Source organism: Capsella rubella, unplaced genomic scaffold, assembly GCF_000375325.1.
Source record: "Capsella rubella cultivar Monte Gargano unplaced genomic scaffold, Caprub1_0 scaffold_4, whole genome shotgun sequence".
NCBI classification, from domain to species: domain Eukaryota; kingdom Viridiplantae; phylum Streptophyta; class Magnoliopsida; order Brassicales; family Brassicaceae; genus Capsella; species Capsella rubella.
This window is the reverse complement of record NW_006238920.1, coordinates 6,583,644-6,603,127: the sequence shown is the minus strand read 5'-3', so window position 1 is coordinate 6,603,127 and position 19,484 is coordinate 6,583,644. Positions and strand designations below refer to the sequence as shown.

General features: G+C 31.9%; 4 protein-coding genes across 6 annotated transcripts; all 4 read right to left on the bottom strand.

Annotated features, from left to right (window-relative positions):
- Window positions 1-80: 80 nt before the first annotated feature.
- LOC17888140 (protein ENHANCED DISEASE RESISTANCE 2-like) lies at window positions 81-5,281 on the bottom strand. 2 transcript variants are annotated; one of them, XM_023784328.1, is made up of 22 exons: window positions 5,008-5,281; window positions 4,696-4,877; window positions 4,534-4,608; window positions 4,384-4,437; window positions 4,229-4,294; window positions 4,088-4,146; window positions 3,790-3,920; window positions 3,656-3,702; window positions 3,456-3,553; window positions 3,219-3,314; window positions 3,084-3,148; window positions 2,919-2,990; window positions 2,352-2,498; window positions 1,973-2,268; window positions 1,839-1,902; window positions 1,544-1,722; window positions 1,342-1,443; window positions 1,209-1,259; window positions 971-1,114; window positions 780-875; window positions 529-630; window positions 81-405 (listed from the first exon to the last, which is right to left on the bottom strand). In XM_023784328.1, exons 2-22 carry the CDS (start codon window positions 4,855-4,857, stop codon window positions 313-315), a joined length of 2,199 nt encoding a protein of 732 aa, XP_023640096.1. In that variant the 5' UTR covers window positions 4,858-4,877; window positions 5,008-5,281; the 3' UTR covers window positions 81-312. The 2 variants fall into 2 exon arrangements, with proteins under 2 accessions (XP_023640096.1, XP_006293758.1); XM_006293696.2 differs by having other exon boundaries at window positions 86-405; window positions 1,976-2,268; window positions 5,008-5,280.
- Window positions 5,282-7,608: 2,327 nt separating this feature from the next.
- On the bottom strand, window positions 7,609-9,751 carry LOC17890259 (UDP-xylose transporter 1). The gene is made up of 7 exons (XM_006294443.2): window positions 9,441-9,751; window positions 9,111-9,295; window positions 8,953-9,020; window positions 8,746-8,878; window positions 8,502-8,663; window positions 7,999-8,268; window positions 7,609-7,903 (listed from the first exon to the last, which is right to left on the bottom strand). Exons 1-7 carry the CDS (start codon window positions 9,559-9,561, stop codon window positions 7,811-7,813), a joined length of 1,032 nt encoding a protein of 343 aa, XP_006294505.2. The 5' UTR covers window positions 9,562-9,751; the 3' UTR covers window positions 7,609-7,810.
- Window positions 9,752-10,368: 617 nt separating this feature from the next.
- LOC17888349 lies at window positions 10,369-13,128 on the bottom strand. 2 transcript variants are annotated; one of them, XM_023783932.1, is made up of 13 exons: window positions 12,997-13,128; window positions 12,722-12,795; window positions 12,517-12,625; window positions 12,329-12,424; window positions 12,061-12,165; window positions 11,882-11,965; window positions 11,681-11,796; window positions 11,484-11,585; window positions 11,297-11,410; window positions 11,145-11,201; window positions 10,986-11,052; window positions 10,838-10,891; window positions 10,369-10,743 (listed from the first exon to the last, which is right to left on the bottom strand). In XM_023783932.1, exons 2-13 carry the CDS (start codon window positions 12,739-12,741, stop codon window positions 10,540-10,542), a joined length of 1,128 nt encoding a protein of 375 aa, XP_023639700.1. In that variant the 5' UTR covers window positions 12,742-12,795; window positions 12,997-13,128; the 3' UTR covers window positions 10,369-10,539. The 2 variants fall into 2 exon arrangements, with proteins under 2 accessions (XP_023639700.1, XP_023639701.1); XM_023783933.1 differs by lacking the exon at window positions 12,997-13,128 and having other exon boundaries at window positions 12,517-12,633; window positions 12,722-12,786.
- Window positions 13,129-13,968: 840 nt separating this feature from the next.
- On the bottom strand, window positions 13,969-17,553 carry LOC17887895 (cytokinin riboside 5'-monophosphate phosphoribohydrolase LOG1). Its single transcript, XM_006294922.2, has 7 exons — window positions 17,349-17,553; window positions 15,946-16,043; window positions 15,769-15,799; window positions 14,953-15,052; window positions 14,777-14,847; window positions 14,396-14,539; window positions 13,969-14,304 (listed from the first exon to the last, which is right to left on the bottom strand). Exons 1-7 carry the CDS (start codon window positions 17,451-17,453, stop codon window positions 14,212-14,214), a joined length of 642 nt encoding a protein of 213 aa, XP_006294984.1. The 5' UTR covers window positions 17,454-17,553; the 3' UTR covers window positions 13,969-14,211.
- Between the last annotated feature and the right edge of the window lie 1,931 nt (window positions 17,554-19,484).

Genomic DNA, 19,484 nt, shown 5'->3' with positions numbered 1-19,484 from the left:
GACGAAGAAGAGTAGCATTTTTGTTCATTTTCACCAGCCTTTAAGCGTGCATATGGGCGAGATGCTAAAATCATAACAAGTGAAATCACTGGAATAAACCAATGGTGGAATCTAAGTATTGGAATATCAATGTTTAACATGGAGTTGTAAAAGTAGATTGTGCTAAAGAACTAAGTCTATACAAATAACTTCGGCAGTATCCCCAAGATCTTATCAATGGGGTTGCATAAGAAGAGCCTAACTATGTCTATCACATTCAATAGAATTCAAAGAATACTTTATCTGAACTTTGTTTTATCTTTTCTTGGTCTTCTACGGAATAATTGAAACGGCTTTCGAAGCATCTAGATGGTTAAACCGACAAGTTCCAATAAGATATTCTGGGAGCTCCTCTTCGGTATTCGCCTGTTCAAAGAAAACAATTGCACACTCAATTCCAATGCTTCGCTATGTAACAGAGTATCAACTTGGGCATAGAGTTAAACCAGGGAAGAAGGGTAATATCAACATCATTGGAAACTGGTTTACCTGTACCAAGAATGCCATTTCAATCACGAGTTTGTTGAGGTAACCAAGAACAAGACTCACAACTCCTCTTGCAACAGTTGATGACCCAATATCAACACCCAGCTGAAAATAACAGAGACGTGTAAATATTAAGATTCTCTAACAATGCTCCAACAAATTTATCAATCATAATAACTGAAGAGCCAACACTGTTCCGGAAATACTAATTCCTAATTCCTATTAGGACTCTAAACCCATGTCTACTGTGTTACCTCAATATAGTTTTTTCCCCTGAAGTAATTAATCTCAAGGGCTTGACCAATAAGACATGCTTTCTTTCCCACACTCTGCTTGACTATCCAAGAGCCCTGATCATTGCACAAAACCTAAAGTCAGATATGAGTAAATTGGAGAGACTAAGAATAAAGAGATCTTAAAAGAGGGAGTAATCTTTTATGCAAACCTTGGAGATGTAAGGAATGAGCTTGAACCTTGAATTCCTATATGCGTCATCACCATTAACAAAGCTAAGTAGCAAAGGATGCTCTTCAATGGGAGTGCTCATCATGTAATAAAGCACAAGGCTGTACGTTGTTGATCCAGGAACCTATTATTCCATTGAAAAAAACTAATTGATTCTTCTACAAACAAATGAAAAAGCTAGAATAAAAATGGCGGTGATGGCAGGAGTGCCCTCTTACCTGTATATTCACGATGAAAAAGAACTCTGGTCCACCTTTTGCTGCATATTTCTGTATTTTGAGAAACTTGTAAGACTTCTTTCTAATAATAAGCAGTTTCTATCAGAAAAAAAACAATAATAAAAATTAGAACCTGAACTATGCCTCCTGGACGAGACCCCAAATCATCTTCCCGCTTGTCAGATTTTAGCCAGTCTGCAGCTACCATTTCCATCAGTGTACCCTTTGCCTTGAACTGCATCCACCAGAAAAGGATGCTTACAAATTGAGTAACATAATACAGATTTTTATATTCAAAGCATCTAAGAAAGCAAAATATATTTGCTTTTCTTTACCTTCTTCTGGTCATCAAGGTAAGTCTTTCCACGAATGAGAAAAGTAGAGGGGTCGGTTACTGTCCAACTGCAAGGCAAACCACAACTAGGATCAGTTGGAAGTGTGGTTCCATAGCAGCAAGGCGTGCTACTCTCTTCCCTCGCCCTCTCGTGCAGGTCAACATAACCCCTCTTTTGAACTGCTCGAGAAAATACCAATTTAACCATTAAATGCAGGTGAATGTGGAGAAAAAGAAAATAAAATGACAAGACACAGCTAATAAGAGCAGAATTAATTCATGATAAGTAGGATTACCTGCAAGGTCGTGTAATTTTTTCACTAAATTTGTGGCGCTATTGAGTTTTGGCTGGCGGGATTCCTGTGATTGGCAAACGGAAGCATCAGAACTGTTATCTTTTCAAGCATATTTAAATTAGGTCAGATGTTGCCACCTGACAGCATGTGTCCAAATCAAAATCTGAGGTCCAGCTTTCTTCCAAATAGTCATTATCTGACGGTTCAGGGACATCAAAAAACTCATCCAAGTCGACAAGGCTAGAGCGCTCTGAGGGAAATTTGTCTCTCTCTTCATTTGCGGTGTCCTTAAACATTTCACTTTCTCTTAGAGAAGAATCACCAAACACACCATCTTCATTCTGAGTCAATCTTGCACTTCTTGACAACTCCCCTGAGGAAAGATTGGGAGGGAAGCTTCCATGTTTTGCCCTAAAAAGCTCTCTCAGGGCTGATTCAACCAATAAGGATGTTATGATAAAGCGAAAAGCTGCTAAAACTAAGACAGTTTCCTTTAAGAGAATTAGCAACTACCAGAAAGTCTTCCAAGCATTTTCACAGTAATAGATCTAGCTAGGGATGGCCTCATATAAGCTCTCCAAGACTTCCAATCAACAGCAAGCATGTGTTTAACAACAGATTGTTTTCCGTTGTCTATGGGAGAAATCACATAACCGCCACCTGTCAAACAAAGGAGAAAGTGTCATCTTGCTTCGATTGTCAAGCCAAAATTGCAATTGAAAACAATGGATACAGAAAAGAGGTCAATATTTGCAAGGAAAAATAGTTTTCCATGTGTATCGGCACAAACCCACAGAGATATGTTCTTTTAAGATAGTGAAACAAAAGCTTTTCTGGAACATTAGCAGTCAAACTTTGCTGTAAAATTTGTATCCTTCCTATACAAAACACTCGAAAAAATCATAAAAGAGTATAGAGACAATTAAGTTTCCGCAAACACCAAGGTAGGTGCAGAAACCATAGAAGGCTGAGATGTCAGATTTATATGCATCGCAGGGCTAATTAGTAGTTGCAAAAATGAACATGTAAGGAAATGCCGAAACTAACTTCTTTTAAATTTTAAATCTAGGCGTACATTACTTTTAAGGCACGCACGGACATAGCCTTTCTGAGGTGGACACTTCTTGTGAAATACAGAATGATAGAGAATAACTGCGAGAGAATGGACAGAGGAGGATAAAAAGTTAGTCAATGGAAAATCTGGCAGAATCAAATGAACAGTTAATTCTGTTAAGTGTTACGAACCATATGTCCCATCATCTTCCCTTCTCCAGTAACGTCGTAGTGAAAAATCTCTTCTTTTCATCCCCCTGTAACTAAAGCATGTCAGTAATAAGACAAACAAAGAAGAACTCTTGTAGCAAAAGTTGAGTAGCTGACCAAGGTAACCAATCGCTGTACAACTGTTTGTGAATTATATCAGTGTGACCATCAAGATGTTCCACCACACTTCCTTGGTAAAAACAGAAGTCCCATCTGCAGAGTTCCAATAGTTTAGTGTAGAAAAAGTAAAAATATTTTTTAAAAAATAGAGCAACCCAAATCCCGCATATGTTTATGTACTATGGTTTTTAATGTCTTAGGCTTGCTTGCCAGTAGAGTGGCAGTAGTACTTACTCTGATCTTGAGGGTCCAAGAGAAAGAAGCGTTTGGAAAATGGTTTCTGAGGTTCCATCGACAACACCAACAGCCATAATAGCCGGATGATCATCCCACTGTGAAATCAGGCGAAGGAACGATCAAAACATGATTCCCTTCGAAAATCCAATGAACAGATTAACCCTTCTCAACAGATTAAGTACGAAAAAGATACTAACCCTTCCAAGAGAATCTCTCTCTTTTGCCTCTTTGAAAAGCCGGAGGCCTGTATGCAACTACATGTTAAAATATGCTTTCCAGCCACATTCAGCCACAAAAAAAAAAAGTAATGAAAATTGAGTATGCACCATACCATTTTGACAACCAAATATTGTCCATGGAGAAGGTGCAACAACATCAGTTGTAACGGGATCCACTCTTGCAGATGGGCGGAGAGTCCAGTCAATAGAACTTGAGTGACGATCTCGAACTGAGCTACTCAATCTGAATTTCAGTAAATATTTCTTTCTTTTTAAGAAACCACAAAACATTATAGGTGCTAAGTAACTAACAATATTGACAGGAACTATTGACACAGCAGTTGCATTTATAACAATTAAGGTTAGAGATGTACTCCACTGACTAAAGTAAAATTGTGGAAAAATAGGTACCTCAAAGAGTCCCATCGGCTCCTTGAACAATTAAAAACATCTCCAGGAAAAGGAGCACCCTGCATAAACATGTAACTATAAGTCTCTATTCTCCAAATAGTAAAGCTCTTTTCAACGAGTTACTTAAATGCCTTGTTTGACCTTTAAAGCTGCCTCTTTAATTAAATTGATCCACCTAGCTGCATCCTCAGGACTGCTTGCTCCTAACTATATACAAATTACAACAGAAAACTTTAACACATGAAAAAGAATCTTCATCTCCAACAACAAAAAGTAAAGAACATAAATTACCTTACCTTGAGCTGATCATTGTGATTCGAGGTATTGTACAGTGTAAATATAAAGAATGCCTACAAGTGAGAGTAAAACAAACCATTATAACAAAAAAAAAGCAAAATACCAACTAAGCTTTAAAACAGATCGCATCAAAAAAAAAAAATTCATACTTTTCTATGAACACTTTCTCTGCCATTGTCAGTAACCCGAATACAAGAATCAATCACAGCACTTCTTCCAGCATCCTGTAAACCACAAATTCAGACTCTTGCTAAGTAAATTAGAGATAATGCAAAATCAGATTAAAAAGAGGAGATGATAGTGTGGTGAACCTTTGATTTAGAATCAGATACAGACTTGAAACTCTTGAGAAGATGATCTCCAAGAACAAAGTAACGTTTCCTAGAAAAGTGCAATCCAAATCGATTGGATCGAATGATATACAACCAACCTTCCATCTTCGTCTCGCTCTCGTTTTCAGACCCAAACGCCATCGGAACTCCAAAGCGAAGTCCTGTAATGTGTGTGTAAGACAAAAAAAAAAAACTCAATAAAGGTTTAAACTTTAAGAACCCTAGAAGTTTCTTGATTTCCAAGGAAATCACCCCAAATAAACCAATCAAACCCAAAACACAAAGACCCACCTCTGGAAAAAGTCTTGAACCAGTCGAAACTTGTTCACAATAACAAAACCCAGACAAGTTTTTTCCTTGTTTTCTCCGTTTTCACGAACACAAATCGAAGCATAAAACGACAAATCCAGAAAAAAAGAGAAAATCAGAGAAATGGAGAGAGTAGGACGAAGATGACGAAAGAGTGATTTAGATGTATAAAGATCGGATTTTTTTTTTTTAATAATGGGTAGGTAACTAAGATTTGAATTGATCTCTCTTCATCGTTGCTTTCTGGGTTAGAGAGACTCAAGAAGGAAATTTTTATTTGGGAAGTATATTTGCAAAAGTGACGAATGATTTATGAAAGTGGGTAATGACGATATTACCCTTGTTATGTTTCTTGATATGTTTTAAAGTTTTAACCACATAAAAGTTTTTTTTTTTTTTATTGTTGTGTGTTTGCCTTTTTGGTGGCCCTGTTGTAATTGGTTTCACTTTTGCTTTACAGTTTAAAACTTTTAAATTATGATCCACTATAGAAATTTAAATCACTAGAAATAAAGATTCGTAAATTTTATTTTTTAAATTGGGTGAGAATGGCAATTCAGTGTATTGGATATATTAATATTTTTTTTAGGGTTGGTCAAAACATATACTATATGTAATTGTGATATTTTTGGAGAAAAAAAACTTAAAAAAAATTATAGAATTTGAGAGAATTTCTAGACATTCTTTTTTTAAAAAAAATTTATATTATTGGCTTCATTTTCTCTTGTTAATATGTGATTAACTTCATTATATTATAATTTTTTCAATATCTTTGATTATTTTTGGCTTTTGTCGACCTATAATATCTTTCGATAAATTAATAATCGCTATAAATTAATAAGTTTCTCCGGTTCTAAGGTGGAACTAGTGCAATTTTGAACACAATTCGATAATATAATAAATATTTTTTTTTTTTGAAAATTCTTAGTAAATATAAAGTCACATCAATATTATAAATTAATAATTACATAAAAATTATCAACATATATGTGTATATTATTTTTATTTAGAGTTCATTTCTAATATTTTTACTATATTTTTTAGTGTTTTCTTTGAAGACATGATAATTCTTATTTTCTTTTTTTTTTTGACGAAAAAAAAGATAATTCTTATTTTCCTTGTAATTGATTCTAATAAAATATTATTATAATGATTAGATCTTATTTGTAGATAATTTTTTTTAAAGAAAAACTTACTAAATTAGAAAAATCTATGTATAAATTAATAATTATTAAATTAATTTTGTTGTAACTGTTATACAATATAAACTTGTGGTGTATGATGTGTACAATAGGATAATATGTTAGTCAATCAAGATATTAGAGATTGTAATATTTTGATCTTATGTGGACCAGAGATCAAAGATTCAAATCGAATCCTTCGAAACTTCTCCAGGTATGTAAATAAACAATTTCATTGGATTGTCATTTGTCGATGAAGATTTTTAGCAACTTCTTTCTATAGATGTGATCTCCGTCTAATAAAAACAAAATAAAATTATAATAGGATTAATTATGTTTCCACAATAAGATTGTGATCGGTAACTATTATAGGATACAAACGTGTGGTGTATATTGTGTACAGAGTACAAAATAGTAAGGTAATATGTTAGTCAATTAGAATGTTAGATATTTTAATTGTAATTAAGAAAAAGTCATGAGACAAGTAAAAAACAAAATTTAAGTGTATAAAATGTTATACATATACAAATGTATGTTTTTATCTTCCAATTTCTAAAGTAGATTTATATAAATATGTCTCTAACAAAATACTTGATAATAAAATACAGCAAGACGTGATAATAAAATACTTGGGAGCTACCTTAATCACATTCACATACAAGAAGAAAAAACTACTTAGATCAAATTGCTAGCCTTATTTATTTTTACTATCACTTTTGTAAGTTCCTTAATCAACTATTTTAATATAAGTGGAGGATAGAAAGAAATGGCTAAAGAGACTAGAGAGTGAAACCAACCAACACGGTATATAGAATACAATTTAAAGAGAGAAACTAGTACGTAATCTTGAAAACTTAAGCATTAGACTACTTGATTGAGAAATATGTAGAAACGTATCAAAATATCGTTGGCCAAAAGACGAAAATGTAATAAAAGTTTTGTAGGAACAAGTCATCATCATAATATAATTTTTGTGTTTAAAACACTAATAAATGATTTTTTTTAGTTGGATTGTTAGTTGTTGCATACAATACAAGTTGGCCCTATTGATTAAGATTGATGACCAATATATCTCATTTTATTAAATTTTTATTTAATATATGTTTTTGTCATTCCGTAGCTTGGAAGTCTCATGATCACCACTAGTTTTAAACTTTTAATATACAAATAAAATTAGAAATAAAATTATTCGTTTTTAAAGGAAAGTTTCATGCCAATTCTCTTCGTGGGTCCATAATATAAATTGATGTACATATGCTATTCATGGAAAGATAGAAAAAAACAACAACGACGTAGCATGTGAAAAAGTGATGGGGATGACTTCTCGTAAACGTTAGACTTAATCCACATGTAGTATTCGCTGTAAGCTTATATAGAGAGAAACAAATAGAACACGAGAGAAGATAATTTTATATATCTTTGTAATTGTAATATCACAAAAAAAAGGAGGAAAATGAAATATGTAACTGTAAATATGAAAAGAGAACATGCCCATTGGCTATCTCAGTTTCTTTACTGAATTACAAAAACATTATCAATGAATGGACCAAAAAAAAAGAAAGAAAGAGACAGGATCATATCGAGACCAATTCATGTACATGCTCTCATACTGGAGAACTATGCTTGTCTAATTTCTTGGATTCATGATGGTTCTCTTTTTCTTGTCCCAAAAGCGGTGTCGTGTCTCTATCTTTACCCTGTAAGGACCAATACCAAAGTACTTAGAGAAAAGTTTCAAGATTCATTATTATTTCTATGATCTTTTTCATTTTTTGTGTGTGCTTATACGTACAAGAAAAGTGGAATCGGAGGAGGCTTGTTTTGATTTAGAAGCAACTGAGCAGAAGTAGGAGTATAGAAGCATGCCGAGGACAGCGATGAGGATTCCTGCGATGTTACGAGGAGTGAAAGGATCGTGGAGTAGAGTGTAACCAAATGCTAGCACCAAACACGTTTTGAGATGTCCCAAGACTTGGTATGTCACCGGAGATGTCTTTCCGATTACTAAAAACGTGCTGAAGTTAACCGAAACCGCTATCAAACATGACAACGTTATGAACCCCTACATGTATACAACATCAAGATTCATCATCGGTCAAATTCACAAAATTCTTCTACCTAGGAATGTTAAAATACGACATGTTTCAAAACGAGAGAAGTTTAAACGGGCCGGGCTAAAAAGGTGGGCTGAGTTTTATCGGGCCGGACCAATCTACCACAACATCTCTAATTCTTATACAACATCAAGTGACAATAAATGAAATTGTATACGAAATAAATTGATGTAAAGATTACCACAACAATGGGAGAGTAATGGAAGGAGAAGACATTGAGGCTAGTGAGGTATTTGTCGACGAAAGGACCCGAGACGAAGAGTATAGCGGCTTGGAACGGGGCTGATTGGTATAGGAGTTGTGTTGATGTCACATTCAGTCTCTTCTGAATTGTGTTTGTTAGCTATATACACCACAACATCATATTAGCTGCTATACTAGGGATGAATCATTGTACATTGATTAATGAAAAACACAAAGCATACAATTTGGCCGACGCAAGTTGTGGCAATGGCAAGGAGAGAGAGAACAGAGCCAACAAAGTTGAGCTGAAGATCTGTGATTGATGCTATCCCAACTCCAACCAGCAGCAGAAATAATGAGAATTTTATCTTCTGACTGCAAAACCAAATGTCACATTTAGAAGAAATTTTTTTTGTTAAAGTTTGAGTTATATAAATAATAAGGTTCACCTGAACTTCTTGTTGAGGAAGAGGGTTTCTAATAGGACAGTGAATGGTATGATAGCAAGTTTGGTCATCTGTCATTTATATATGGAGAAACATTAAAAATGGTTAATCATGTAGATGTTATATGATGAGGATCAAAATGATGTTGAAGATATATATACTTGGTAGAAGCCGATAGAGTTGAAGCCGAGGCTGAGATTGAGGAGACCAATGGAGATGCCATTGAGGAGGCCAAAGAGAACAACAGTTCTCATGTCTATAGGTTTATTCTCAAAGAAGTTTAGTTTATATGCCACATGAAGTGTGCAATATGTTACCATCAAATGCCAACTTGTCAGTGTTGTTGCTGTTGACAAAACCATGGCCAAAAACAAAAACAAATGATCATATATCAATTCTTAGACGCTTAACCGGTTTTTCGATGAAGATCTTACAACATATATTGTCATCACAAAGTGAAAAAAAAAGAGAAAAAAAAAACATGTAATTACCAAAAGGGAAACCAAGATTGGTCATCAAAGCTTTGTTGCAAATGACAATGGAGACAGAAGATGCAACTGATAGAAACAATGCTCCAATCACACCCATTTGCATACTCTTCATCTCTCCCATTCTCCTCACTCTCTTCTCAACCCTTCAAATCTATCAAACGAAGAGAGAGATTGAGAAAGATAAATATATATTGATATTGAAAGAGTAAGAGAGAGAGAGAGAAAGAAGAATTGTGAATGTGATGAGTGATGAAAAATGCAAAGGAGATATATGAGGATTTTATTCTTTGTTACTATAAAAATGGTTGGTGCCTAACACCAAACTTCTTGTTCTTCCTAATTCCATTTTTTTTTCTTAATTATGTCATCTATATATTATTACACATAAGGTACATGAGAAAAAAAACTATAATGATGTTGCTTAATATATGCTTTTCCTCATAAGAGGCTTCTACTAATGATATGATAGCAAACTTCTTAACCATAAAAAAAGAAACTAAAATTAAACATCCAACAAAGAAAATATAATAAATAAAGGGAAACATTATAGTTTTCTATAGACAAATCATTGACTTGAATTAAAAGCAAAAAAGAAGGTGAAACTGAAATTTTCATACTTTTGTTTTTCTCTATTGGAGAAAGTATTGTAATAAAAAAAAAAAAAAAAACTTGAATATTATAGATTTGGTGTAAAAGCTTCACACTCACTCCAAAGTCATAACCATCTTCTCTTCTCCTTAATTTATCTACCATTTACGTTATCTATTGAGAGCAAAACTATAAAACTTCCCAATCTATGAAATTGGGTGAAATAGACCAATCCTAAAACTGGTTAGTCATTTTCAGAAGTCAAAAGAAGGAAATTTAAATTGGCATAAGAACAATGTTTAAAACAACCACCATACCAAATTCTAATAGAGATGTTTAGTGTAAACAACATCAAAAGTATAAATCTCATACAATATCAAATATAAAGTTTTTTTTTTTCACATATGCCCTATCAAAACCTAATTAGGGTAAAATGTTGGGGTTTGATATACAAGAGTAAGGTTTTTGATAATAATTATGTAAAAGGTAAAAAAAAAAAAAGCTAATTTTTTTATCCTTTGACCGTTCTCCCAAGGTACTCTTTATCAGCATCTGCTAATCTGTTCTGAAACATGGTCCATTCCTTTTTGCATCTCTCTCTCACTCCTTGCCATGGAGCTTTCCCATTCTCTGACTTACCTTGACTTCCAAGTGACGGTATCACTTTATGTATGATCCATTGCGAATCCACAACCCCAATCTTTTCATGAGCAGGCTGCAGAAACATACACAGGCAGAGATTTTTCTTGATCCATTCCTGTTAATGATATATGGTTTTATTATCAAGCAGAGGGCCAGAGACTACTTACTTCTACGCATCTTCTAAGCGCAAAGTCGAGACCCCATCCATGAACAAGATCGTTCTGCATCAGAAACATAAACAAAGTGATGAAATTCCTCTCAAGCAATAGTTTGAAGGATTAAGCATTAGTTCCATGTATCTACTGATTGACAAACCTGAATCATATGCCACACACATCGCCATGCTTCTCGTGAAAATACAGGAGCCATTATTTCAACAAATCTGTGTGGGAACAAAAATTATTACTGATAATGACTAAGCATTCTTGAGTGGGGATAAAGAGAGGATTTCCAAGAGAAGAAAGAGATATTTACGCAGCACATGGAGGTAAATGTGGATCTTTACACCATCCAGGCTTTTCTTTAGTATCTCTGTTCACCAGTAAAAACAACACATTCTTAAATCAGAACCAAAACAGAAAGGCAAAGAATGGTTAGAGAGAGAGAGCGAGAGGGAGAGATCTTACTTGTGGACCTCTCGGTCACCTCTCCTCTTCGTCATTTCCCAAGTGAGTCCATTATTAGGCTCTAGGCCTGGTTGAGAAATCTCTAAACCATGCTTCTTAACTAACTCAATATACCTGAAGTTGTAATAAATTTCCATTATTCTATGTAAGGATGAGACTGTAATGTTCCTCCAGAAAAAGAACTTACTTATCCGCATTGAAGTGCTCCACTCCAAGATCTTCATCCCATATAAATATGTACTCGTAAGCTGACACAACATCAGGATGCAAAAATCTCTTCGCGAACCACCTGCCAAAACCAGTAGAGAATTTTCATAAAAACATACTAGAGAAAATTGTCCAGAATGTTTGTTAACCACTCATCTAAACTACCAAATGACTAACCATTTTGTTTGCTTTCTTGTACTAATATGAATGGCGTTCTTTGACCACTCAAACTGATCCCATTCAGTTGTCCGGCCATCATAATGGAAGAGCAAAATTTGGAAATCTTCAGAAAACTGCAGAAATGACAAAAACAAACAAAAATATCTGAGTGAATCCACCAATGTAAACAATGTATAAAACATGTTGATATTGCAGAACCTTCTTAACAACTCCATTAATATGGTTCCTTTGGTCAAACCCAACTGTAAATGTCACAAGATATTTTGGCTTCTTCTTCAAATCCTGCAAAGGTTAATTATTCTTTTAACATTAGAAATTCTGATATCCTCCACAGATAAACCATAATTTTGAGAAAAATAAACACAAAAAGCACATACTTCATTAGGTTCTCCCCATAATCTACGCAAGTAAAAATCAGTCTTCGCCACAACAATTCCCGGAGGTAGTACCTCTGCACCGCGCGGGTTGGTTGGAACATATATCTGCATTCACATCAACAGAAACAATACACTTCATCCCAAATGATACACTACTCTATTACATAACAACTATATTTCATTCTTGACTAAAGAAACTGCAAATTCTGCATTCATGAAACTGATTCACAGAACATCAAGTTACATATATATATATATATATATATACCTCAGGGAACTTTCTTGAACCGAAATCTTCAGGGGACTTGTCACCAGATAACAATTTACCATCAAGAGATGACATAAAGCCCGAAGGTAAGTTAATCTACAGGACCACAAATATAAAAAAACTCAACAAGTGAAAAATGAAAGAGGGAACAACAAAGTCAAGAATTAAAGATCAAAACCTCATCATACCTTAAAAGAAACTGATGGTAATGTGATACCAATAAAAGTCCCAAAGACTATTCCCAAAATAGTTGTGATAATAACCTTTGCATTCTCATTCGTTCTTCGAGGAGCACCACTGCAAAACTAAGCAACTAAGTAGTATTCTTCAAATAGAAACCAAACTCAAAAAAGAAAAGATCTGTTTTTTTTTGAGTATTACAATCAAACATACCTGCGGTGCATTGTTCCCATTTAGTTCGCAATATCTCCAAACTCCAAATACTAAAAATCAAATCTTTACTTCAGCTTCAAAAGCACAAAACTTGTATTAGCTTTAGTTCTTCAAAATCTTGACTAAAACTTCATGTTTAAGCAATAAAAACGAAAGCTTTAGTGTAAAATTCTAATCTTTCTTGATTGAATCGTGAGATCATAATACAAGACAATATCGAAAAAAAAATCAAATTTAGTATAGAAGAGAAGTGAAAATGAACAAAATGTAATTACTTTATAGGATTATAGATCTCAGAGATCTGAACAGGCCACGGTGAGAACAACAACTCTATAGATTAGGGCTCAGAAAGAGATTCTCCGATCTGTGAGAGAGAGAGAGAGTGCGAAAGAGTGTGTGTGCGTGTGTGTGTGAGAAAGAGAGAGAGATGAATTTGGAGGTATTAAAAATTCTTAAAGGTATAAACTTTTTTTCTTAATTAATCAAATTAAAAGGTAAAACCTCAATTATTAGGACATTTGTTCCTGTCTTTTTTTTAATTACAACTCATTTATTTGGAGCCAACAAAGATTTGAATATTCAACTTTTTTTCTTCTTCTTCTTAATTACATCTCCATGTTGTACTACATAGTCAAAGTTTAACAAACCAAGGAAAAGGAATAATTAAGAAAAAGTCTGTTGAATGAGGAAAATAAGATAAATGGAAATCTATGGGCTAAGTTTGAGAACAAGCCCATTAGATGATCCATTTATATGCAGCAACTACATGATTGGGCTTCGTATATATATATATATATTATTATTAATAAAGATTTTTGTTTTTGTTACTTTACTTTAGTTTGAGTTAATTCGTTTATTTTGAGGGAACCATATTAATATATAGCCTTTAGTGTTTAACTTATTATACTACGGATTAATTAACCAATTTTTATATGAGGTTTACACAACTAATTCACTATTTTCATAAATCATCTTATATCGTGTGGTTACCAATCAAAATTCAAGTGTTCTAATGTATGAGGAAAGAAGTTTATTTGTACATCACATTATATTTTAGGTGTTTTAAACTGGTCAAGAGACTTATAACTTCATTTTTTAATTTACCATAACCACAACAAAAAGGAATTCTCAAACACAAATTTTTTAATTTTAAAATCATCAATGGAGACAAAAATAAAATTTTTTAAAAAAAACCCCAAAGATTGAGTTGTTGGTTGGGGGACATATTACAAAATACAAACTTAAAAAAAAAAACCAAAATATTTTCTTTCTTTTTTTTCCAGATAAAAAAAAACTAAAAACACAAGACATTAAAACAACAGAATCAACTACACAAGAAAAGAAGAAAGTTAATCTGTTTTTTGTTTTTGTTTTTCTGGTTGCTAGGACTAAGTCTTACAATCAATAAAGAGGATCCCAAATTTTGAAGAAACATTTCAATTTGGGTTATCCTGATTAAGAAAATAATTAATTAGTCCTTTGTATGTTTTTCATCTTGAGATTTCACAAGTTGGACTCAGCCCTATTTGCTCCATCTCCCAGCTTTTCTTTGATGCTACCTTCTCATGTCTTGGTACATATTCCTAAATTTTCAAATCACAAAAAAAAAACAAGTATAAATTTATGTAATAATAAAAGATAGTTTAATAACAAAAAAATATTATAAATTTAAACCTCAAGTTTCTTGACAAGCTCTTTAGCAGAAGGAGCAGAGACAATGATATGTCGAGCAGTTGGTGAAATGAAACCTTCTTCCACTGCTTTGTCTATGAATGATAACAATGAGTTGTAGTATCCTTCCACGTTCAACAGTCCCACCTTCACATTCATATTCATAAGATTAGTAAATCTAACTTAGAAAAATATTTTCGATATAACATGTTCTGTTTTCTCGTAAATATCTCATTTATCGCGTAAAATCTAAACTCGAAATCATAAATCTTAGTTTTTTTTAATAAATGATATATATAAACACATGGTAAATTCACTAAACCTAAATCATTATTTTGTTTATATATGTGTAATGTAAACAAAAAATGGAAGCAAAATGATTACTGGTTTATCATGAATTCCTAGCTGTGCCCAAGTGATTACTTCAAGGAGCTCTTCAAGTGTTCCATACCCACCTACACATATATAAGTTATAGTTACTGGTATAATCAAGAAAAATTTAAATAAAATTCTCAATGATTACAAATACAATGTGGATAAGAAAACAAAAAGGAACCAACCAGGTAAAGCGATAAAAGCATCAGAGTGCTTAGCCATCTCAGCTTTCCTTTGGTGCATGTCTGCTACTGCCTTCACTTCTCCCACTGTCTCTCCTGTTATCTTTATTCACATTTTCAAAAACAAAAAAAAATTACAAAGTATTATTATCACCACTCACTCACTCACTTACACCACTTGTGTCTTCTGTATATTCCAAAACAAAAAGACAAATCTCTTACACACTCACACCACTTGTTTTATGGTTTTCTTCTTCCTCCAAAGATATATGTGAATCTAAAACAAAATGGCTCTCTTCTTTATGCTACTGTTTTAGATTCAACATGTTGTTGTAGTAATTTTATCTTTGTGCAATCATATTTTAGCCCATTATGTTTTGTGAGAAAAAGGATTAAGATTGTAATGATGGTTTAGTCTCTCGAGGTACATTTTATCTCTTTGACCTCCTTTCTTAGAAAAAAGGTAAATCATATATTTGGAGCAACGTGATTGGTGTCTTTTTATTATTTTTAAACTTTATCTTAATCAAAAATACTAATTATAGCTATTTTTTAAAAAAAAGATGAAAATATCACCGTCCAATAAACTGGACTGTTTTGTCTCAATTGAAACAAACTCTAATATGAGACAAATGTAATATACGCGTTTTAAAAAGATAACATATATGAGGTTGATGTTCTTGTTAAATTATCTACCACAACAATTTCTTTTTTCTTTTTCTTTTTCGTAAACTCTCTTAGCTTCTAATATATACGAAAGTGGTAAAAAAAAAAACAAGAGTTCATAAATATTATTCTGGAGTTATATTTCGGACGTACCTCTCTTGGCATTAGTGTCTTGGGGATAACCCTGAAGACAGTAACAAGACAAAACCAAAGTTAGTTAAAAATATATATTTATAAAAAAGTTAACGTCACAAATACACTACACGTATGCCAAAATTATCCATAATTTGTTTTCACGTTGTTAATGACTTTACATAAACATTAGATTACCCGATGACATGACGACCACCATTGAAAACAGCTTGAGAGATCAAACCCATTAAGCCAATGCTCCCTCCACCATAGACAAGATCGATATTTCTCGATACCTATACGAAGAAATAAAAAAAAACATATATGGTTGGTTTTAGTAATTTTAGTGGTCCTTGTCATTAGTTAATTGATACTACTACTACTAAAGATTAAAGAGAATACAAAATAAGTGGATAAAGATAGTGTAGAGAAACTTAATAATTACATTTTCTGGTAAAAGTACCCAACAAAGTACATGAAGAAGAAAAAAAAGATGGTAAAAGAAAAATAAAAAGTATGAACTTTCCCATCACAAAAAATTTTCAACTAAAAACATATACTTTTGAATTTATTCTCATCCTTTTTTAAGCTTTGGAACTATGTTTTTTTTTCTACCACTGACCACAGTAAGTACAAACATGGAAGAAGATTTAATATTCTTTCTAATAAAAATCATCTAAAGAAGATAATGGGATTTTTTTTTCTTTTTTTTTGTTATAATATGAATAGTTAGCTCCACTAACTCTAAATGGGTTTAAAAATGCTTTAGTTATGAGTTATGACAAGTCAAATGATTAAATCCATTTCCGAGCAACTTGTAATACCTTTATTGGGTCAACGGAATGACAAAAAAAAAAGTAATTAGAGATCCAAAATCTGATCATACTTATTCAGGAATATTTACTAAAAGTCAAGAAGTCAAAAGGAAAATTATAATGTATATGTTTCACAGAATTTTTGTTCTCCACCATTTATAAGTTTATCCAAAATAGGTTAAATTAATCTTCTCTCTACTATATTGTGTCAGGTAATAACGTTTTACATTTTGAATATAAAATTGATATTTTTTTGTAGTTTGTTTTTTCATTGGTTGGGTAGTATTTAAGTATATACTAAATGATGTCTATTTTAGAAAAAAAATAATTAATGACTACGTAATAAATGTGTTAAGAACTTAAAACATCCTATTTTTTTACGGGGGTTTCGTATTTTTACGGTTTTACAATCTACTACCAAGAAGAAAAATCTGAAGTCTTTAAAAAAAGAAAAAGAAAAAAGAATCTGAAGTCTTATGACTCTTTGGAGAATCAGGTCTTAAGACATAAGTCTTCCCAAAAACTTGGAACTGATAAAGTTTTTTACATAATCCACAATTCTATTCAAACTTTGGAACTTGGAAGAGGAAAAAAAAAACAGAGCTTTTTTCTTCTTCTGGGGTTTGCTAGTAATCTAACACAAAAAAAAGACTAATTCTCATTTTTGTGTATTTTAATTTATACACAACAAAATAAACGAATTTAAAGACACACACACATATATACATAAGAAACAAGAAAGCAAAATAAGAATCTTGAAAATGAAAAAAAAAGAAGAGATTTTACCAGTTCGGTTCCGAGTTCGATAGCAGCATCTTTGTAACTGGTTTTATTACCAGCACTACTTCCACAAAAGACACAAATCCTCTTGAACTTTGGTTCTGTCTCCATCTCTCTCTCTCTCTCTTCCTTCACACAAAGTTTTTAAAGAAAAACAAAAATTGAAAGGAAGAAAGAATCTATCTTTCTCGTTGTGTGTTGGTATGAAACTATGAATGTTCTTCTTTGGTCATATATATATATATATAGAATTATATAAGAAGATGGGTGGGGTACTCACTAGTATATACCTAGCTCATACGCTTCTTCTTATTAGTAATATCTCCAAAAAAAAAGAAACTATTTTAAAAATACATAAATAAAAATAAATAATGTCTACATGAGTTTGACATTCTTTTTTTTTTCTTTTTTTTCATAACACGAGTTTGACATTCTTCTATAATAAATAGATTAAAAATTGTAAAAAAGAAAATATTGTCTTATTACTTATGTTAGTTGGAGAGATCGATCTAATAATAATATAGAATTACGAATGTACCAAATGTCTTGAATGTAATTAAGGTTCACATTCTTATTTAATGTTTACTTCAAAGTACTTTTTGTTGGCATGTGTGTGTGGATGCGATATGTTTACAAGTTGCCGACTTATTTCCATTGATTAAGACTTTAATAAATCACATTTGAGCAAAAATAATAATAATAATAATAATAATAATAATAATAATCCGGTTTTGATAGGTTAACCGACGTATCAGTATCACCTATAAGCCATTTTGTGAAGATCGATGTGAGTTTGGGAGGATGGGATTGATTACACGAACACGAACATATTTTGTAGGATTAAAGTCTGTTAATATCAAATAAAGAAAAACTTGATACAGTTTTATTGTGATACGTATAAATTTGTAGATTTTAAACTGTTAAAAGTTTTATTGTGATACGTTTGAGTAAAATAAGAAAATTAGGAATTTTCATGTCCTAAATGTGTTTGATAAAATACCAGAACAAAAATTACAAAGTGATTTTCATTTTTTACCTTTGGAGGTTGACTATGATGATTAGTGACAAAATAGCCATGTGTACTATTAGTGCTTATTAATCTTTGATTTTCTTTAAAAATTATTGATGATTATATGATTAGTAAACGAATTAACGATATATGAATGGATTAGTCTTGCTTAGTATTCTATGACCTCAAGATCATTCTTGTTTGAAGTTGCATAAACTCCATAAACAATCCTTTATTTGATAAATTACTTTAACGCAATAATCCAGTTTTATTTCCTGATTGGTATCATTTATTTATATTTTTTGTAGAAATATATTTATCTAATATAAAATTATAGGTGCACATTTATATCTGCAATAGTATTTATGGTTTAAATCTAAATAGAGCAAAACAAGCACACAATAAATTATATAAAAATAAATAAAGCGAAAATAAACAAGAAATCACAATAACTCAAATAAAATTGCATACAAAATAAAAGCAATGAATAAATTCTAGAAGTAACCATAGCATAACTCTATACTTAATAATTTTTCTTTTCTGATTCCCGCCATTGACATATATATTATTTTAAAAATTACTATATTTTGAGTTGATTTTTAGGGGATTTGCAAAAATACCTTCTTCTATATTATTATTTTGCAAAAATATTCTCTTTTGTTGTCCATTTTCAATAATACTCTTTTTCTATATACAAAAGGACTCAATTCTAAATTCAAAACTCCACATATTAAACTCTATCCCCTCAAACTATACCCTAAATGTAAAATAGAGAACCCAAACCTAAAATATTCTAAAATTTAATTTAATATATTGTATTTATGTAAAAGAGGTAAAAAAAAATATATTGTATTTTTTTTCAAAAGAGTATCTAGGAAAGTGCATTAGTAATAATTTCTCTTGATTTGTTTTTAAAATTTATTATATGTTGGTCTTAATAATTTAACGTTAGAATTGAGAGCTGACATTTTCTATTGTGAAAACAAACAAATAATGAAACATATATAAAAATTATTTGATGTGATTTGGTTCATAATTTTCTAATAGATCTGAATGAGATTAGCTTGCAAACATTGTACAAAAGTTTGAATTTTGTCCATTACAAGCTAATCTCGTACGTATAAATTCATGCG